The following is a 22398-nucleotide window of genomic DNA, read 5'->3' on the forward strand; positions in this document are numbered from 1 at the left end:
TATGTAGAAGAAGGATGGGAAATCTCCTGTGTAGTTTACTACCATTGAAAACCCACTAAAGGCCCAGGTATGAGTCAGTTCTGACTTGACAAAATGCAACAATTTCTGGTTTTTAGGAAGAATATTTTTTTTTTGCATGAACATCACTGGCAGGCTATTATTATTTCAGTCAAAAATGCTATAAAAGAATTCTGGTCAACGTGGGGAGAAGTGGAGATGGAGAACAGAATTTCAAATTTTCATGGAATCTAGACTTTCCAGAGCTACTGAAGCTGGATAAAGTATCAGAGTTATTGTCTTGAGATAATCTAGGCCACCAGAGCTCTTTTCATTTAAGGTTTCTTAACATATATTCTCTGAAGACTTCTTTAAATCAAACAATGTTCATTGCCCTCTAGTCGGTTGCAACTCGTGGCTTATGCTTTACTGGGTTTCTGAAGCTGTAAGTTACACGAGACGTAACTGCCTGGCTTTCACCCAACGGGCCGTGGTGGATTTGAACTGCCAGAGATGCGCAGTTTTTGGGTCAGCAGCACAGCTCCCCAAGCAATAGTTAGTAAAGACTCAACCTTGAGGATCGTGTTCTGCAGAACTATATATAACAGAGATCAGACCTGCAACAGCAACCCTCAGGGCTAGACAGCAAATGTAGGGGGCAGTCAGTTTACAGGTGGAGGAATAATTTGGACAAGTGTGAAGAGGATTGTACAACTTCAAGAATGCAATCAGTGTCACTGAATTGTACATGTAGAAATTAATGAATTGGTATTATGGTTTTGTGTATATTTTCAACAATAACAACAAAAACTTTAAACAAATAAGTAATGAAGAATGATTGTGTTAGCCCAAAGGGCTTGAAATGGACAGGGAAATACTGCCATGGTTGGACCTTCCAAGCTTTGGTGTGTAAAAACTGACAATAGTTAAGTTGCTGAGTTTCACTGTACTATAAAACTAGTTTGATCTCCATAAATTCCCTTTCACCAGAATGTCTGTAAAAACATTTTCCTCAGATTCTTACAGGCTCAAAATAAACTCACGGCTCTCTGTTCCATGGAGAAGTATCATTATTAAAGGAAAGGACTATCTGTTGTTGTTTTTTTTTCCTGTGTGAAATAAGTATCTTTTCATATATCTTACTTTTTTTTTTTAACTGAGGCTATATCCTCAAAGCCCCATTACAATAAAAATCTGTGCATCTAAGTGGAGGGTAAGTGTGGCTGATAGTGAAATATGGTTTGCCTCAGGCCAAGAAGAAATGCAGGCCCTCCTCTCAAACATTACTAAAAGCTCAGACCAAACCAAACCCCAGACTCACTACCATCAAGTCGATTCTGACTCAAGTCAGCCTTCAGCAGGCTTCCAAGGCCAGAAATTATAGGAGCAGACTGCCTCATTTTTCTTCCATAGAGTGGCTGGTGGATTTGAACCATAGTGAAAAGTCCAGCACTTAATTTTTGGGGTGCCCATAAAATATCAGGAATGTCTGAAAATCTATACAATAGATCTAGGCCACTGGCAAAAGGAAATCTTTCCTTGAAATAAATGGTTTTGCCAGCATTGATAATCTAGAGCCTCGATACAAGGGCAAAGACACCTATGTCTTTTATGTAGAAGTCTGCAGTGGGGGGAAAGGTTGTTACCACTAGAATTATCCCCTTCCCATACACATAAACAATACTTTGTTGGCATTTCAGAAAATACTACCTTACAGTCTCAATGCCTTGTCTTCACTCTTCTAGATTTAACTTAAAATTAGTTTTGTGAATGTTACATCATAAATCTAAATATAGTCATGGAGACTAGAATGTTCTCAGGAAATAATTTCATTCATCCCTCTGCCTTTTGGGAGAGCTGAAATCATCCTGGCCTTCTCATTTTTCCTTTTCTAATTGGCATGAATCACCCGCTACTGTTGTTGTAATGTATGTGGTTTGCTGAAGGAACACTAGATGACTGTCTACCAAAATAACTCATTGTCCAAACACTGGGAGATAGGGAGACACTTGTAATAAATTGCACTGAGGTTTTAATAGGTGATGAATGAGTGGTTCCACAGCTGTGTTTAAGGAAAATTGCAGTCTCTTTTGCCTGGTTTGTGGAATATGTGGCCCTATCCTGGCCTGTCCACAAGATGGCATCATTCTCCTACATTCTGAAACATTTAAATTCGTTTTAATAGGAAATTAGCAACTACCAAGGAAGGGGCTCTGATGATGCTATGGTTAAGCTCTGTCTGCTAACCAAAAGCTCAGTAATTGAAACCCCTCAAGCCCTCTGAGGAAGAGAGAAGAAGCAGCTTGCTCCTGTAAAGATCACAGGCTTGGAAGCTATGGTTCCACCCTGTCTGACAAGGACACTGTGAGCTGGAATAGGGACCTCTTGTGGCCTCGTAGGAAGGAGCCTTGTTGCAAACCTCAAACCACATAGTTCTAATCCACCAGCTGCTCTGCAGGAGAAAGACGGGCAATGAACTGAACAATTTCCTGCCTCTGAAAACTCGATGGCACATAACAAGAACATGAGTTGGAGTGGACTTGGCAATAGGTTAGTACTACTGCTGCTATCACCTTTACTCTTGCAACGACTTTATAATCCACTTTAGGAAAGAACTTTCTAATTTTCAAGTTAAGACTTCAGGAGGACTCCTCAAAAGTCTCATACACCGTTCATGTCAGAGCCAAGACTGAAAGCCAGATATCCTTATTCCTGGTCAACTGCTATTGCAGAAAATGTTGTTGTTTAGCACAGAGTCAAAACTGACTCACAGCTGACCCTTCAGCAAGTTTTCAGAGGCTGGAAATCACACGGGAGGAGACTGCCCATCTTTCTCCCACGGAGCAGCTGGTGGATTCGAACTGTGTGCCTTGGGGTTGCAGCAGCTCCTCACCAAATGGCTATTGCAGCAAAAGGGGGTGTGTGTGATCCTATATTCTTAAAATTTCTAGAATGTAAATTCTGTGAAGCTGGGTAATATCCATTTTGTTCACTTAGGCACCTCCAGTGTCTAACCCAGAGCTGACTACATAGCAAACTCCTTAAAAATCCCATTGCCATCAAGTGGGAGCTAGCTTAAAGAGACCTTCCATCAGGTTTCTGAGACTGATTTTTCATGGGAAGAGACTTTCTATCTTTTTTAAAATTTTATTCATTTTAATGAATATTTAAAGAGATTCTGGATTTTCATTCATTCATTATTGTACTTCTTTCTTTATCCCCCCTCTCCCCAGTTCGCTCCTCTCTTTGAAAAGCAAAAGATAAACTTCTTCATTGGTATACAATCCCCTCGCCCCCAACCCAAATGCATTCCACTATGCAACCTTAATTCTGGATTCCTGTGATAATCATAATATGCTATCATATATCACTTTTAAACTGTTTTTTCCCTCATCTGTTTCAATTCAGTATACATAATCTATCCAGTTTTTCTCAGTCTTACCCCAACCCTGATGTCAGTCACTTTCTACAACAGTGGCACCATGCAGTATTTGTCCTTTTGTGACTGTGATATTTTACTCAGCATAATGTGGAGAAACTGGAACCCTTATTCACTGTTGGGGGGAGTGTAAAATGGTGCAACCATTGTGGAAAGTGGTGTGGCGCTTTCTCAAAAAGTTGCAAATAGAGATACCATTTGACCCAGCAACTCCACTACTGGGAATATATCCCAAAGAGACCATAACTGATATCCAAGCAGATATATGCACACCTATGTTCGTTGCAGCTTTGTTCACAACAGCAAGGAGTTGGAAACAACCCAGGTGACCATCAACAAACGAATGGATAGAGAAGCTGTGGTATATTCACACTATGGAATACTATGCTGCATTGAAAAAAAAGGAATTCATGCAATATTCAAAATGGGTGACCCTGGAGACTTTCTGTCTTTTACGGGGAAGCTGGTGGCCTTTTGTTAGTGGAGTCAAACTGCTGACATTGTGGTTAGCAGCCTGAGGGAGTACACATTGCACCGTCAGGACCCGTGGCTACACAGTGCATCCCTAATACTTGTTGAGTGTGAAAGAAAAGACGCTCTCGCTCATAAGTCTTACAGTGACAAGACAGACACACGGAGATGCTAAGGCTGGTGCAGGGCCGGGCACGCTGGCTTTCTGTTGCACTGGTTTCTAGGATTTGCAGCGTACTCAATGGCACCTTAAAAACAACCATCTTGGACACAAGACACTGGTCCCCTTTTAAAGAATTGTGAATCCAAAGGTTAATTCAGTCTCCTCCTTTTGGTACCACATGTTGTTGCTATGTGCCATCAAGTCTCCTGCAACTCATAGCAACAGCTCTGCAGCCTACTTGTACTACATAGATAATATATTCTAACATTCTTTCAGTATGAACTCCATTTCCCTCATTTCTTTGGCTTCTCTAAAGTTAACTAAAACTTTTAGGTTCAACAAAATGAAAATTAAAATTAAAAAAGGTCTATGGGAGTCATCCTTGAGCTAACTTGAACCTCCAGTTGATTATCTCTAAAACAAGCGTACTCTTTGTCCCCGGGATAGTAAGTGAGCTCTGCTGCCGTAGCAGGAAGGAGCTACGCTGCCCACCCGGTACTGGACTCCCACTGTGCGCCCCTGCATCTGCCACCAGAGCCCCCTCACGCCACTGTCTACCAACTTTTCCTTCCTGGTACCTCTAATCCATGGTCTCACCACCAAATATAATTTACAATCTCTTTGTTCGAATCCACCAGCTGCTCCCAGGGAGTAGGAAGGGCAGTCTCCTCCCGTGTGATTTACTGCCTCTGAAAACCCACTAGAGGGTCTGCTATGAGTTGATTCCGACTCAGTTACACAACAGTATAACAGCAAAACTATTGCACCAAATGTACTATGAAAGGAGTATGCTTTGTTTTATTACCATTTGCTTTTGGAAAGCAGTATTTTCCTTTTTATAGAATGTGCTTATTTGCTTTTATAGAATGCATGATTCTTGGTCTCCATCCAGTGTTAGTTATATAGCTTAGTTTGTGCTCCCCAAATATAGTCCTCTGCTGTTGCCTCATTAAATTGAATCTGTTTGCCTCCCAGCACCTTTCCAGCTTCTCAAGCCTTTGTGAATTCTACTCCAATTGTTAAACAGATTGGCACCTCAGCCCTCTGGGAAACCATCCAGAGTGACTCAACCACTTCTGCTCCACATTCACTGGGATACCAACACCCCTGATGAAAAACACTCAGGCTCATTTATCAATTATTCAAAAGAGCTACTGGGAAACCTTATTGCAGATGTTTCTTCACTCTTAATTTTTGGTTAAACTCTGAATCTTAATTTTTGGTTAAAAATAGCACTGGCTTGGATCCAAAATTGAGCCAACTTCTCTCAAAAAACCCCTTCAAACTCACTGTCATCCAGTCAGTTCCAACTCAGAGCAACCCTCCATTGCTGTACATTACGGTGGGAGGAAATTGTCCATCTTTCTCCCACAGAGACACTGAAGGTGAGCAGCCTTTGAGTTAGTACAACTCCCTGTGGTCTGCACCACCATCAGTGGCTTAAAGAGAAGTATATGTCACTAAATCGCTAAAACAAAAGCATGCTGGCTTTCCTTACAGATAGTAAAAACGCCCCTGTTAATCATTTAAGGCAGAATGATCCCAGAAAGTATGGATAAAGCACTGTATCTTCACCTGCTTCCCACTGAGCTCCCATGTCTAGACTAGGTCAGACTTTCGTTTGTCGATGTTGTTCTAAAATTATCACCATTTCCAAGTGGGGTCCCCAGGTCAATGGCATCAGCATCATGAGCAAACTGAGAGGCATTCCTCTAAGCAAGGCCCTATCACCCTTGGCCTTCATAAGGTAGATGATCTGATGAATAATGAATCACGCAGGAGATCCTGGTGCAGGTAAAGTTGGAGGACATATGTGTTTTCCCCCAGGCCTCACTGGGCTTGCTCCAGATTAACTACTTTTTGATGGAACCCCAGTTCCATGGAAATCTTCCTGGCTATGTTTGTTTTAAGGAGTAACATGGTGAACAATAGCCTTTTAGACCTTTTAAATAAAAAGTTCATGCATATACTGAGAATCTTCAATTTATGGAGATCACAAGCTTATATCATTATAATAAAACTAGGTTTAAAGCAAGACTCCAGCTCAGCACTTAAGGGGTAAGTGATGAACCCCTCTGAGCCTCAGTTTCTTTGGCTAAAAATGGAGGAGAGGGATAGGTAGGTAATGCTTAGGTCCTAGGTTGCTAAGAAGACCAGATGGCATAATGTCTGGAAAGAGCTCAGCACAATGAGTGCTTGGTACCCAGTAAGGGCTCTAGTACTGTTATTAATACTAGCTAACAGCATGATTTTAATAGAATAAAGAAAGCCCATTACAATAGAAAAGATGCATGATCCTTACCTTTGATATCTAATACTAAATTTGGCTTCAGCTTGCTATAGATCCTGCCATCCGACTTCATGCTCCAGAACTGACTGTCAACATTCTGGTCAAGGGCCAGGCCCAACTTAGAGCCAGACGTGACCAGGCTGCCCACGATGGTCAGGCAGCAATCTTCTGCTATCTGTTCAGGAGGGGGAGGAAAAACCAACTGTATAAGTCTTAGAAGTGGAAACACATTTAAATACCATAGTCATTATTTCTCTGTTTAAGTTGACTTTTAAAATTATTCTTTGTTCTCAGCTTCATTTACTCCACATGAGACATTTCAGCTTTTGACCAAGATAGCTGGAATCAGACAACAAACACGTGTATTCTTTATTTCCAAAAATACGAGTGGAGAAAGCCATCTGTGTTTCACCCATCACAAGAAATATCTGCCCTTTGTGAGACTATCTTACCTGCATGGGAAGCCTTGGAACATGAAAACTGCCTATGACAGTATTTCTCCCTCAGAAGTGTCTGATCAGAGGCTTATGACGTAGCTGAATCCCCTCACAGATCCCTCTCTGCTCATCTTGAGCCCCCAACATTGGTCATGCCTCAATTGCTGAAGACTGCTGTACCATGACAGCACTTACAGTAATATTTTATTAATGCAAAACTTGGAAGTGCATTGGTTAACTTCTCTTGTCTTTCCTTCATGAGGAAAAGTCTTAAATTTTCTAAAAAGGCATCCTATGAAATTTTAAAAAGAAGAAGAAAACTCAAAATCTCTGAAGGGTAGTTTAATGCAAAGATTTTATGGGTCTCCCTCTGTAGTGAACCTGCCTTTACTATTTAAACAGTGTATGGTAGTCATATGTTCACATGACCAGGATACACTGCTATAGAAAATGCTTACTAAAAGCATACTACTCTTTTAAAAGAAAAAACTTAGATATCTAAGATGTTTTATACAAATATCTATAAACAGCTATACATCAGAGGTCAGGACAACGACTAGGAGGATAGAAGGAGAATTGATGCCTTTGAGCTGTGGTGTTGGAATATTGAATATACCATGGACTGCTAAGAAAAATAACAAGTTCATCCTAGAGAGGGTTAAACCAGGCTGCTCACTGGAGGCAAGGGTTCTGAAGCTTTGTCTGACATACTTCGGACCTGTTGCAAGGAGGGACCAGTTCTTGGAGAGCGACGTCATGCTTGGGAAGGTGGAGGGACAGTGCAGGACAGAAAGACCCTCTATGAGGTGGATTGATTCAGAGACTGGGAAAATGGGGGTGGGGGTGTCAGAGGCAGTGGGATTGGTACAGGATAAAGCAGGGTTTAGGGCTGTTGTACATAGGATCGCTATGAGTCACAGGCGACTCAATGGCACATAACAACAGCGAGATGTTTTGTATTTTTCTCATTGGTCTACTGAATTCAGAGTTGATAGAGGGCTGACATGTTTGTTAGAAATAGTTGGTGAAAGGAGGCACCTTTCTTTTTCAATTGTTAAAGATAATTCAAAGAGTTGGCGGCTTCTTTTTATGCTTCTATATTACAGCTACTACTGTTTCCCATGCTATGCATGTCAAAACAGCGCTTCTGTTTACTGAAAGGATGATCCTCCTTCAAGCACCAGAGATCCAATTAACAAGCTGTATTTGTTCCTTTTCATAAGATGCTTGCCTTCTGCTGAGTCATAGGGCATCAAGTTTTTATAAAAAAAAATTCTAGAGCAAATAATAAAGCTCATAAAATCAAAGAGTAAAAAAAGAATAGCTACAAGAGAAGCATATATCTTCTCTCATAAAATATGATTTCTGATCAAATATATTACTACATCAGCCTTTAAATGTATATGATAGCAGAAGTGACAGGAGAGGACGATGGAGCCATAAGCTTTGGTCAAGGTGTGACACTTATGAAATAGATTGTCTTGCTCCTATTCTGTGAGAGTCTCCAAAATGAAATAAACCAAGAGTGAATTTATTGACAATGCCAGGGTTTATAGTTTATATCTGTAACAAACTATTGATAAGCGGTGAGTAACCCAGACACTTCCTTTATCTATTACTATACAGGAATCAAGTACAGATGTAACTATCTTGGGTCACCACAACATTTATCTGCCATTTTAAAGATGCTAGACTGATTCTATCAGAGCTAGGAGATTTCTTCATGAAAGTATACTTCTGAAAGTGCTTCAGGAATTATGAAATCCCATCCAGTTGAAGAAAGATCAAAGGCATGTTAAAAGATGAGTTGCCTGCTAGCAAAGGGATTAAAGATCCCTATCTAATCCTAAAAAACTCACTCTGCATTTGATGCATCCTTCTTGATAAATCCATATCTGGTCATCAGCACCTACATCCTCCATGACTTGTATTCTAAGGAGCTTCAAATCCTCTAAGTTTCCATTGGTTGACATGAATAACCCAGTTGCTTTGTTTCGAAGTCTGAAGTAAATCCGTTTCTAGAAGATAAAAAAACCCTACAACAGTCACATTTAATTATAAGAGTCACTGAGCAAGCATCAATTTTAGGGGTAGAATCCAATATAGAATGGACTTTAAGGGATATTTACTAAACCTACAAGTTTCATAGGTTTCAGGATTTTCTCATTGAAAAGAATTTGACCAAATTTCAAAGAAGTGTCCTAAGCTGCCTGCCTAATCAGAGACAGCCCAGGGTTTGAGAACAAGCCATGTTTCCATGTCAAAAGTGTTAGCATTTCGAAACAGCCACTTAATACCATAAACCATGCAAATTTGGCCAGGGAGGGAATAAGATTTCAAATTTAAACTTGAAATGGAAAAGCTGAATTACATTTACAAAAAAAAAAAAAAGGAAAGGAAAACTTTATAGAGGAATCTTTTCTAATTATGAAGAAAAATACCTGAGCAAAAGGTCGGAGAGAACCTATTTGGCGACAGCCACTGAATTCATACCAATTGGGTATTTCTGCTGGTGACAGCAGGAACTGTCGACCCCTGTAGTTGCCATACTCATAAGTTACCCATCTGAAAGAAAAACATACATACCCACTGTAAGTGGCAATTTCCTTTGACAATGGACCTACTTTTGTTTGTTTTTAGAATGCTTCCAATTTCTAGACTGAACTTTAAACTTTAAAAATACATTAGTAAAAAAAGAATAAAACTACCTTATTTTCTAAATCACTTAAAGATCCATTACACAGGAAGATCATGGTACCTGAGTATTTATACCAAAAAGATTGGTGCTTAAAGAGAAATGGACAAGCCTGCTCATTAAACATCTTCAATTGTATTAAGAGATTCTTAAATTATTCAAATAATGTTTATAAAGTTGTTAGAGTGTGGCACATGGTGCTACAGAAGTGTTAGTTAACACAGGTGGAGAGAGAGAGAGACATGTTAATACATTTTTGTTAACCAGAGTAATCATCCAAGATACTTGAGTCTCTTCCATGAGATGTGCCTGGGGTTGCATGCCTGTGGAAGGAGGGTCAAGCACTGCCTAGCATGTGAGCAACCCAACAACCATTTCCTCAAGCTGCCAAAGTCCATCAAAGGTAATGTTCTCTACTTTTAATCCTCACTCAACTCAACAACCATTGCTGTCGAGTCAGAATCAACTCACAGCTGGGCTTCCAGAAGGAAGGTAGAAGCGGTAACTACCTGGGAGAAGACCATTCATTTTTCTCCTTAGAGCTTCTGGTGGTTTCGAACCACTGGAGAGGGGCTACCTCTGGGTTAGCTCTGCAGCTCCCTACAGACTACACCACCAGAACTCTCTCTTTTAATCCTGGAACCTAACATGTTACCAGGTTAGCTATTTTATCATAAAAACAAAATAACAAATAAAATATGGGTGATTTTGTTAACATAAAATCACCTGTAATTCTATCATTCTAATAGTGCATGTTTATTTTAAAATATTTATAGTTCCTTCCCACATTTGATGGAGACACATAGATGATGCTTATTGCTTTGTGGACGAAATAAAGAATTTTCTTAAAATCATGTTTATTGAATTAATATGGAGCCTTGGCTAATATGGAGCCAGTGGTTAAAGGCATGGCTGCTAAGTGAAAGGTTCGCAGCTCAACCCCAGCAGCTCTTCTGTGGCAGAAAGATGTAGCAGTGTGTAAAGATTAGAACCTTGGAATCCTGTGGAGCAGTTCTATTCTGTGAAGGGTCTTTATGAGTTGGAATTAGCAATAATGTTATTTTTAAAATTATGTTGCTAATCCTTATTTTTATATCTTGCTCAACTTAAGAAATTAACATTGACAAGATATCTGCCAAAATTAACTTATGATCATTTGCAGAGCATCTGCTGGCCACTAGTTATTGTTTGTTGGGTTGTTGTTTTTTTTGCCACTAGTTATTGTTAACTGCACTTGAGTTACCAGGGTGCACGGTGAGTCCATTACCCAAGGGAACCAAATGTTTGCCGGCTTAAATTGTTGTGGTCAATAGGGGCTTTTCACTGGCGGTTTTTCCCAAGTAGATAACAAGGCCTTCCTTCCTAGTCCATCTTATTAGCCTAGAAACTTCTGAAACTAGCTTCATATCATACCAATAAACAAGCCGTTACTGACAAATGGATGATGATCAGAATTGATCAGAAATGATGGTGACTGATCAGAAATTAAACCTGAACCACCAAGGCCTCTCTTAGTTACTTCAAGCTAAAGGAAAATCCAAACACTTAGATCTAAAGTCAAAGAACTTGGTCTTTCAAAGGGATAAGAAGAAAGCAATTTTTTTTTCTTACTTGGATAAAAAAAAGAGTATTTAATAAATTTGCGGAGCCCACAAGCATAAAGTGTTCCCCTAAGATCCATGAAGGCTATTAAAAACAAAGTCCTTATCTTAAAGAAACTAAGTGTGGGTGCTTTACAGGAGGATTTTCCCCAGGGGAAAATATGCTACAAAATTAAAAACTCTGATAGAAAAAAAAAAAAGAAAAGAAAAAGAAGGGATTGTATGTCAGTTGCTTTAAGGGAATACTTATAAAAAAGAAAAAAAATCTAAGTTCAACTTTTAAAATTACCTACTTTATTAAATAAATACATAGAACACTCACTTACATGCCACCAATAACCTGAACAGAGCGGATCTGCGTGTTGAATCCCAGGAACCGGAGATTAATTGTTTCTGCATTAAGTTCAATCTTTTTCCCTTTGAAGTCTTCTCTTTCAAAAAGAATAATTGTTGGCTCTGAAAACTCCTGTTTAGGAGCAAAAATATTACTTATTATTAATCTCTGGTAATAATCCAATACTATGTGAAAGTCATCTATCTTATTGCAAGTGCAAAGCAGATTGGCTCAGATTTGAGTTGGTCCTAAACTCTCTTTCCCAGAAAGTCTGGAGGTATAAAGAGGAAGGTCATAGAGGCAAGAAGGTTTTCCATTTCACAGAAGGGTAGTAGGTAGATGTAGCTAGTGTTGCCAAGGGAGGGGTGAGGGTGGTATACTAAGCATAGGGAATGGGTATATGCCTGAAGAATCAATTTTTCTAATTAAGTCATAGCCTTGATTTGATATAAGGTGAGTTCTCTTAAGCTGAGATCTGCATCACCTATTGCCTAATGAGGTAAAAGAGCAGAGAAGCTAACAGAGAGAAGGACCAGGGTATAAAGAAAGAAAAACAGAGAGTGCAGTGCATCCTTGGACCTCAGATTATTCTCTAGGAAACTTCTAGAACCAGGACATTTACAGAAAAAAAAAAGACTTCCTCGTACAGCCAACACCCTGAAGTTAGACTTAAAAATAAATTTCCATTTGCTAAAAATGAAAAAAAATGCATTTTTTAAAAAAAGAATACATTTTTGTAATGTAGTTTATACCTAATTATGTAATTTTCCATCAGAACAAGGAAGGACTGTGCAATCATGAGTATAAATAACAAGAATCAAGGGCCAAACACACTCAATTTCAAGTCATAAAAGCAAAAAAAGAATCAGGGGACCACAAAAGAATGATTTTGTGTGCTCATGCTCCCAGAGTGTCTTGTAGGAAGTATAAACAGGAGAGAAGAAAACTAAAAACAGGATGGAAGTCCTGCATTAGATTGTTGATATTTTAAAAGAAGAATAACAAGGAAGCCCACTGATTATCAGAAAAAAAAAATGAAAAGTTGTCTGCTTATGAATTTTTTTCTTTTCAAATTATAGACCCTAAGATCCTGGACTAAGCACTAATAATAAATTCCTAAGATCATAAATGATACATCAAAAAAGCACCTGGGGATTACAACTGTTTGCCCAACTGCTTAAAGTTTTGTGGCAAGGGTGTGTCCCCTTGCTGCTTCAGTTGTGTGGATGTGCCCTGACGTGCAGAAAAATGTTTTAGATCATAAACAAAGGAGATTAGTGGATAGGGGTGTTTGTATAGTCCGAGAAGTAGGTCATGTAAAATAGACAGAAGAGAAATTATGCATACAACAGGGAAAAAAACTGTAGTAGTAGTAGTATTTTATACCTTATGACATTTAAAAATATCCTAAACAGTCTATTTTTTCACTTAACATTTTCTGTAACTTGAATGGAAGTGTACAGAGTGAATGGTTTTCCATTCAACAATTTGTGCACACTACGTTTAGTGACACTGGCTGCAATCCTCACATCATAAAAACTACCCTCCCGACTTGCTCCCTATGTCTCCCAGCTCGACTCATCCTTATTCTCTATCTTTCCCTGTCTCCCAGATTTGACTGCTTTTGAGCAAATGCTGCCCCATTGATCTTATCTGGCTGATGGCTGTAAGGAGAGCATTCCTTCCTAGTGTTGCTGATCACCTTCTAGGCCTGTCTACTGTTTGTCTGAAAGTTGTCACAGGAGTAAATACAAGAGTAAACTCAAGCTTAATGTGAAAAAAAAATCTCTTAACAATTTCTAAGTATTAAATTACACTAAAGACATATTCTTAGTAACCAAACTTTAAGTACATCATCCATGAGATGTCAGAAGTGAGTTGAACAGGGAGGCCAAGTTCTGGTTGAAATCTGCATTTGAAATCTTCAAATATTTTGCAAATATTTGCCTTTTTTGCAGTTTTAGAATTCTAGTCAGGTTCAACAACAAAATTGGAGGACACTAATAAATCTTGGCACATAATTCCATAGTTCACTACTGTTTTCATATTTCAGTAAAGATCAACCCTTTATTGGAAAGATGGGACAACATAAAACCCACTTTACATGTTTTTCTACCTTTAAAACTAAAAAGTCAACTACAAATATGTAAATTTTTTTATGAAAGATCAACTACCAAAGCCTAGAAATTTCCAAAGGAATAGTTATAGCCAGGTTCAATATCTGAACACTATACTATAGTCGTGCTCCAGAATAATTTCTGCTTAGAAATTATACTGGATTTAGGTTAGCATGCTGGTGATAAAATGAGAGAAATCATTTGATTACATGTCTCTTTAACAATAGAGTGATAGCAGATTAAAAGCAATAAGGAATTTCTACAAATCAGCAACAAAAAGGAACAGGAAATCTAATAGAGAATTAGGCTTTACATAAATAGGTACTTCACCAACAATTAAAACAATGAAAGAATACTTTCTCTTATTTCACCAAATTGACAAAAACCAGAAAGTCAGAAAATAGTAGTGTCAATGATTCGGAGCTGGAAAACTTGAGTACTGACTTGTGGACAAGTGGAATTTGGTAGTGCTTAGTGAAACTGCATATTCCTCAATAATGTTCCTCAATAATTTGGAGAGGTCCTTGACTGCAGACTTTCCCAGTGCAATACATTCCTGATCTATTGACTGCTGTTACCAAGGGTATTGATTGTGTACCCAAGATGAAGTTGTTAATTGTTTCAGTCTTTTCTCCAACTGTCATGATGTTGCCCATAAGTTCACTAGTGAGAATTTTTATTTTTTTTATGTTGAGATGCAATCCATATTGAGGATTTATTCTTTGATTTCCTGCAGCAAGCACTTCAAGTCTTTCTCACTTCCAGCAACCAAGGTTTTTCTTGCTTGTGGTATCTGTATAATGTAGGTTAATAATTAATCTTCCTCCAATCCTGATGCCACATTGTTCTTCATCAAAGTATAGTCAGCTACCTCTCCAAATTATTGGGAAGCACTTATGTCAGCTGAGTAGTTAGGTGCACTTGATCCAGGCCATGGTCTTTTCAATCACTTGTTATGCATCTGGGAGCTGTACAGAGTGAATAAGGATGACAGAAGAATTGATGCCTATGAGCTGTGGTGGCGGAGAGTACTGAGCATGGCCTGCCAAAAGGACATACAGGTATATTCTGGAGAAGTGCAGCCAGAGTGCTCCTTAGAGGCAAAGATGACAAAGCTTCATCTCACCTAGTTTAGGCATGTTGCTTATTGTTGTTAAATGCTGCCTAATCAAGTGTAACTCAAACTGACCCTATGAATGACAGATCTGAACTCTGGAGAGGTCACTCCTTGGAGAGAGACATCTTGCTTGGAAAGGTGGAGGTCGACAAAAAAGTGGAAGACCCTCAACCAGACAGATGGACACAGTGACTACAAAAGTCAAGTATGTCAGTGATTATGAGAATGGCACAGGATAGAACAGGGTTCTGATCTGTTGTTGATAGAATTAACATGGGTTGTAATCAACTTGATGGGACCTAATAATGACAAATAATGCTCCAGCAAGGATGGGCAATCTCCTCCCATGCGATTAATTGCCTCTGGAAACCCATAGGAAGGTCAGCTATGGGTTGGTTCCAACTTTATGGTACACAGCAACACCATTAGAATGTGGAATGTGAAAGGCTGGACTTTATGAGGAGGAATGTGGCAACAGAATAGGAGGAAGACTCAACAACCTGCTTTAAGCAACTTGCTTGCTAAAATTGAAGAGAACCTAAAGCATTTACTGTAGAAGGTCAAGGACTGTAGTCTGCAATATGGATTGAAGCTCAACATCAAGAAGACAAAGATTCTCACCTCTGGGCCAGCTTACAACACCACAATAGAAGAAGAGACTGAGGTTATTAACAATCAGCTTGCTTGGCTCCACAATATCTTGAAACCAGCAGTTAAGAAATAAAAAAACAAATTGCATTGGGTAAGTGTATGATCAGAGACCTCTCCAAAGTGCTAAAGAGCAATGACGTCATTCTAGAGATTACGATGCAACTGATCCAGGCCATGGACTTTGTAATTACTTGCTATGCATCAGAGAGCTAGACAATGATTAAGGATGACAGAAGAAGAATTGGTGCCTTTGAGTTGTGGAGCTGGAGAAGAGTCTTGAACATACCATGGACTGCCAGAAAACCAAACAGGTCTGTCCTGGAGAGAGTGAAACAAAGTTTCTCCTTGGATGCAAGGATTCTGAAGCTCCATCTCACATACTTTGAGAATGTGGCCAGGAAGGACCAGTCCTTAGAGAAGGACATCATGCTTGGAAGGGTGGAGGGACAGTGTAGGAGAGAAAGACTCAAGATAAGGTGGATTAATACAGTAACTGGAGTAATGGGGGTAGGTGTGCAGGAGACAATAAAACAGGTTTAGGATAGGGTAGGATTGAGAGCTATTGGACATAGTATTACTATGATTCATCTGTGACTCGATGGCACATAATAACAGTGATATTTATTAGAAAACTTCACACATATGAAGAATATATGAGTAAAATATGGTGATAGAATATTTGCAACAATTTGAATCAATAAACTAGATGAACATACAGAATAATGAGCATCCTTTAAAAATTGTTTTCATATAAGTATTGAGTTATGTGTAATAACAGAGCCAGAACTATAGCATAATACTATCTCTGTAGATTATAAACCTATCTGTAACTATGTGGAAAATGTGACTAATGTCAATTTGTGAAGAAACTGTCAAAGGGGAACCTCACTTGCTATGTAAAACTTTCACCAAAAACACAATTAAAAAAAGAAAGAAAAGAAGCCTATATACAGATTTTTTAAAAAATAGATAAATTTTACAAGAATATCAAAGCTGTATCCCGAGCACACTGTTGATGGGTGTCTGTGAAGGAGACAGAAATGGAAGGAGTGATCCACCAGGAAGTGGAACACAGGAACACAACATGCAGGAGAGAAACTCTGAATTGACTCATGATGACTGTTTCATAACTAACTCAATGCTGTGCTCCTAAAGTCTAAGACAGCAAGCAAATAAAAGTAATTTATATGGTAAAGATCTAAAACAAAACCCAAAGTTATATGATGGAGAGTCTACTGCCCCAAACTTAAGCCCCAGGCAAGTTTCACCAGTGTGTTTCCTGGCTCTGACCACGAGTGAATTGAAGCATACATTCCGCATCACTGGAATCATGCTGACATACTCACAGCGTCTATAAAACGAAGAGACTTAAACGTTGCTCCAGATGGACAGCCCATTGCAGAGAGACATGGATAGTGTCCTTCTTCCAACACATACTGATTACCAGAGAAGTTTTCTCCATCATATGCAACCCAGCTACAGTAGGGGAAACCACACACATATGAGTCCTTGTTCTCAAAAAGAATGTTTAGATACATAACTTGGGAGAGACTGAGTGAACTAACTCATTCTCATAAGGACAAATACTGCGTAAGATCATTACTGTAAAAATAGAAGGATAACTAGTAAAACATGTATGGGGACCGAAGATGGGGTGGAAGCAGAGAGGTGAGGATGGGTAGGGGTGAAATCACAGGACTGCACAATTTGGTGAGTGAAGGGTAGAGGGTAAAGAAAATGAGAAAGATCCAGGGGGTACTTGAAGAATCAGGGTAATGGTGGGCATAGTCTAATGATGATTACTTTTATAAAACATAATGCATGGAAATGATTGAATGAAATGCAGCATGAATGAAGTATAGTGTTAAACACAATGTATACATCTTTGTAAGCAAACCAATATAAAATAAAAAAAATTTTAAGAAAAAAGACTGTTTCAAGAGAACTGGTTAGAAAACATTGTGCTGTGGCTCACGGTGTCTGTTTACGCAAAAATATCTGCATATAAACACATTTCATTTTGTGAAAAATCAATATTCATAATTGATCAGTTTGTTAACTTTGCAGTTGAGAAATAAGACTTTTTTGCCAAAAATGATCCATGTTTTAACTTCTCCACATTCCCATCTTCCTTGCTCCCCTAAACGGGACCACCATTCTCTCAGTCTATGTAACTTCAAACCTCATGCTCTCTCTGAGCATCTGTTACCAAGGTCTAGCAATTCCCTCTCAAAATTTCCCTCACATTTCCTTTGCTGTAATTCTCGTGCCCCTGCACTGGGCCTCAAGTCAAAATGCTGGAGTGACTGAGATTAATCAGCCACTCTGCGCCTCTGCAGTTCTGATATCATGATGATAATTTACTATGTACTTCCTCAGATGAGCTTTTGTTTCAATCCAGTCTTTATTGAAGACTACTTGTATATGAGACGAAGTGTGAGGCTGGTGTAAAACAGGATTTCAATCTGTTGTTAATAGGGTGACAGAGTCAAAGTCAACTCACTGGCACCTCACAACAATGTCAAGGAGTCCCTGGGTGGTACAGATGGCTTCCACTCAACTGCTGATCTAAAGGGTAGTGGTTCAGACCCACCCAGAAGTATCCCAGCAGGTGAGCCTGGCAATCACTGCCAAGGAAAGTCTACAGAGCTCAGGCCTACGTGAGGTCACCATGAGTCAGAGTCCTTTGGCAACTAACAATTATGTGTCAGGTACATTTCCATTGCTGAAGCAGAGCAGAGAACAAAGTCCTTGTTCTCTTACAGTTTACACTCACAGGAGAAAAGGCAGGCAACCAACACCTAGAAAATGTACAGTCTGGTAGTGAGAAGTGAAGCAATAAGGAATAAAGAGGAACTGGAGAAATCGGAAGTATGAACTAATAAAGGGTGATAGTTTATAAATGTAAGTATTTAGCAAAGCTAAATGATATGTTACATGATCGTAAAGGACAATACGACTAAGGCATAATTATTATTGTGGGACTCAATTCCTATCATCTCTGTATAGATTTCTCTGATGTTTTTCAAGTTTTCCTGACCCTTAATAAAGCTTACTTAAAACTACTCTTTTCAGCACAGAATTCTGTATTTCCTATGTTGTTGTTGTTAGGTGCTGTCTAGTCAAGTACAACTTATAGCGACCCTATAAACAAAAGATCCAAACCGCATCCTATCCTGTGCCATCCTCATACTTCCTGACACCAAAGAGTCCACTGCGGCAGTCACCGCATCAATCTACCTGGCCGAGTGTTTCCTAAAGCGGCTTATTAAACTCACTTGCTCAGGAGTATTCATATCCTGATCTTGCCATCTCTGTCCAAACTTGCTTCCCCTCCACCCAGTACCAAAAGCCCCAGCTACCAAAGCTACAGTGCTTCCTGATCACCAAACATCCCAGGTCTACTCCAGCCCTCTTCTTTATTCACATCCCTAACCCCCAGAAGGCTAGTCCTACTCTGATCTACCTTTGCAGGTGACACAGAGTTCATCTAGCATTCAACCCTCTTTTTTATGGATTAAGAAATGTACTCAGAAAATAAAATGATCAAAGGAGAGGAGCTGGTGAACAGCAAAACTAAAACTGATGTGAATTCATCACACAAGATTTGAGCGTCAACTTTTCCAGCCCTCAATGATCTCCATATTTTTGACATCTAGCACTCAAATGCTGCACAATGTATCTATGAAAATACTTACATTTACTAATACGCATATACTATTGGGTTGGCTATTTAATGGTGTTAAGCTCCCAAAAGTTGTTTCTAAAGAACTTCTGGTATGTATATTCTTCTTTTTTCCTGGTAAGGGAACTCTGGTGGTATAGTTTATAGGGAGTTGCACTAATCAGTGCCTCTCTAGTAGTTCGAATCCACCAGCAGCTTCATGGGAGAAAGATGGGCGGTTTTCTCCCATGTGATTTACAGCCTCTGAAATCCTGCTGGAGGGCCAACCATGAGTCAGTCCTCAACCAAGGCTATGGGCTTGAGTTCTGAAGCAAGTTCTGTCAGTTACTTACCTGCCTCCTAAAACTCTACAAGACTTTGTAGAAAATGAATCATCAATTTGACCTGTTGTTTCTTTAAAAGTTTGGCTGCAACCTTGAAATTGTGGTTCCGAAAACAAGTGAACCTTTGAAAAAGTAAATGGAAACCCTTATTATTATTTTCCTCCATACATTTATTCACTCACACTCTAATATGATGGCCCAAACATGACCTGTTTATTATACTAAATTGCTGTGAATTTTAAAATCTTTTCATTTTCTATTATTAATTTTTTTAATTTTATTTGTGATTTTAATTAAAGTTTACAGAAAAGTTGGATTCTCATTCATTAATTATTGCATATTTTCCTCCATTCCTCTTCCCCAGTTTACATTTTCTTTTTTGTAATATGCATTCATTGTTGCAGTTTTCTCCCTCCTCCTTCCTTTCCTCTTCCCCATCTCCTCCCCCAGTTCACTTTAAAATATATACCTCTTATTCTGGACTGTTGTCATTGCACCTTAGTCTTTAAACTGACATCCTTGTCCATTAGCATTTTTGGAGAGGTCTTTGACAGTAGATTTACCTAATGCAACTCTCTTTTAATTTCTTGATTGCTAGTACCAAAAGTATTGATCGTGGATCCAAGCAAGATGAAATTGTTATACACGTTAATCGTCTCTCCAGCCATCAGAATATTTCCTATTGGCCCAGTGATGAGGATTTTTGCTTTCTTTCTCCCCCCCCTTATATTTATTCTTTTACTTATTTCTTCATCCAAGCAATATTTTTTTCCTTTTTTAATGCTTTGCTTACAATGTTCATATGCATTGTATTTCACACTATTCTTCATTCATATTGTATTTTATGCAATCATTCTTGTGCATTATTTTTTCTATTAAACCACTCACCATTGGGTTTTGCCCATCATTTACCCTGTCTTTTCGCCCATATCCTTTCCATTTCCTTCTGCTCCTCCCTTCAGCCACCAAACTGTGAAACCCTCTGGTTTTGCCTCTACTCAGCCTCACCTCTTCATTCCCACTCCATCCTCCCTTGAATTCCCATACATGTTTTATTAGTTATTCTTCTATTTTTATACTGGCCTTATGCAGTATTTGTTCTTATAAGGCTGAGTTAGTTCTCTCAACATAATGCTCTCCAGTCTCTCCCAAGTTATGTAGAATTTTTTTTAAAATTATTGCTCCTGAATATTGCCTGAAAATAGCCCAAATATTCAACCACAACTGAATGAATTGAGAAATCATGGAACATTCATGCAACGGAATATTATACAGCACTCGGGATTTTTGTTCTCTTGGTGTTCAGATGTAATGCATATTGAAGGCTGTAGTCTTTGATCCTTGGAGTGAAGGATTCTGAAGCGTCATCTGACATACTTTGGGCATGTTGCATGTCCTTGGAGAGGGATATCATGTTTGGGAAAGTGGAGAGACGGTGCAAGAAAGGAAGGCCCTCAATGAGATGGACCCTCAATTCTGTGATTGGAGTGGTGGGAATGAGTGTGTTAGAACAACATATAGGGCTCTTGTACATAGGGTCGCTATGAGTTGCAAGCGACTCAATGGCACATAACAACAAGGCTTTGATCTGCAGCAAGCACTTCAAGTCCTTCTCACTTTCAGGAAGCTAGGTTCTGATTCTAATACCACACTGTTCTTTATCATAAAATCCAGCTTCTCTAGTGACTTGCTCCACATACAGATTAAATAAGTATGAAGAAAGGATACAGCCCTGCTGCACATCTTCCCTGATTTTAAACCGTGTAATATTCTCTTGCTGTGTTTATACAACAGTTTCTTGGTCTAAGTATAGGTTTTAAATGTGCACAGTTAAGTATTCTGGGATTCTCATTCTTCTCAATTTTAGCCATAATTTGTTATTATCCACATTGTCAAATTCCTTTGAATAGTCAGTAAAACACAGATAGACATCCCTCTGGTATTCTCCACTTTCAGTCAAGATCCATTAGACATCAGTAATGACATCATGGGTGTCACTGCCTCTTCTGAATCCAGCCTGAATTTCTGAAAGTAGTTCCCTGGCAGTATTCTACGGTTCCAGCCATTTTTGCATAATCTTCAGCAACATTTTACTTGCACATGATATGAATGAAATTTTTCAATAACTTTCACATTCTGTTGGATCACTATTTTGGGGAATGGAAATAAATATGGATCACTTCTAGCCAATTGGCCAGGCTCCAGGACTGAGGAACTCAGCCAAGCCTTGCTGCCTCTCCTTGCCTTCATTCAGTTCCTGGGCCTTGCACTAGGCCCAAGCACTGAGGAAGCCAGCCAAACTGAGGCACTTCTCTCCCTGGGCCCCTGGGTCCTGAGCCAAGTCCAGGCATCAAGAAGCCAGGCACTGATGCCTATACCATGATATCTCCATCCTAGTGGGAGCTGAGGTGAAAGCCACCAAGTATAACATTGCCCCATACCTCTCCCCCTGGCTTCCACACTGCCTGGGACTCAGCCTGAACCGGACCTGCAGAAGACCTCCTCATGCCATGAGATAGGTAGATAGATAGATAGATAGATAGATAGATAGATAGATAGATAGATAGACAGACAGACATATATACACACAAATACATACATATGTATCTCCTTGGAAAATGCACTCTAAGATTTGCTTTCCTTTCTGTCATTGTAACATACTACCTTGTTTCTTAGTTGTGAGAAAGAATAAATAAAGTTTTCACCTACCTCTAACTATTGTTTTATTATAGTTATGTGCCATTGAGCCATATGCAATGTATAGTGACCCTATGTACAATAGCCTTGAACCCTGCCCTATTCTGAGGCATTCTCATGGACTCTGACACACCTCTCCCCATTACCTCAGTTACTACATCAATCCATCTCATATGGGGGCTTCCTCTCCTGCACTGTCCCTCCACCCTTCTGAGCATGATGTCCTTCTCCAAGGACTTGTCCCGCTTAGCCATTTATGTTCCTAAAGTATGTGAGATGTTGTTGTTCTTGTTATGTGCTGTCGAGTCATTTGCAACTCATAGCGACCCTATGTAAAACAGCCCTAAACCCTGTTCTATCCTGTGCCAATTGCACTGCCTC

The 22398-nt window shown here is 39.2% G+C and overlaps 1 protein-coding gene across 1 annotated transcript in view; it reads right to left on the reverse strand.

Annotated features, from left to right (window-relative positions):
- AIM1 (absent in melanoma 1) overlaps window positions 1–22398 on the reverse strand; it is a 308315-nt gene that overhangs the window by 552 nt on the left and 285365 nt on the right. The window contains exons 16-21 of the mRNA XM_006881177.1: window positions 19330–19442; window positions 16659–16788; window positions 11420–11559; window positions 9239–9362; window positions 8657–8815; window positions 6373–6535 (exon numbers count right to left, since the gene is read on the reverse strand). Of these exons, the coding sequence (XP_006881239.1) occupies window positions 6373–6535; window positions 8657–8815; window positions 9239–9362; window positions 11420–11559; window positions 16659–16788; window positions 19330–19442 (829 nt within the window). The remainder of the gene's footprint in view (window positions 1–6372; window positions 6536–8656; window positions 8816–9238; window positions 9363–11419; window positions 11560–16658; window positions 16789–19329; window positions 19443–22398) is intronic.

This window comes from Elephantulus edwardii, unplaced genomic scaffold, assembly GCF_000299155.1.
Source record: "Elephantulus edwardii isolate Elephantulus edwardi_28Jun2011 unplaced genomic scaffold, EleEdw1.0 scaffold00013, whole genome shotgun sequence".
Lineage (NCBI taxonomy): Eukaryota > Metazoa > Chordata > Mammalia > Macroscelidea > Macroscelididae > Elephantulus > Elephantulus edwardii.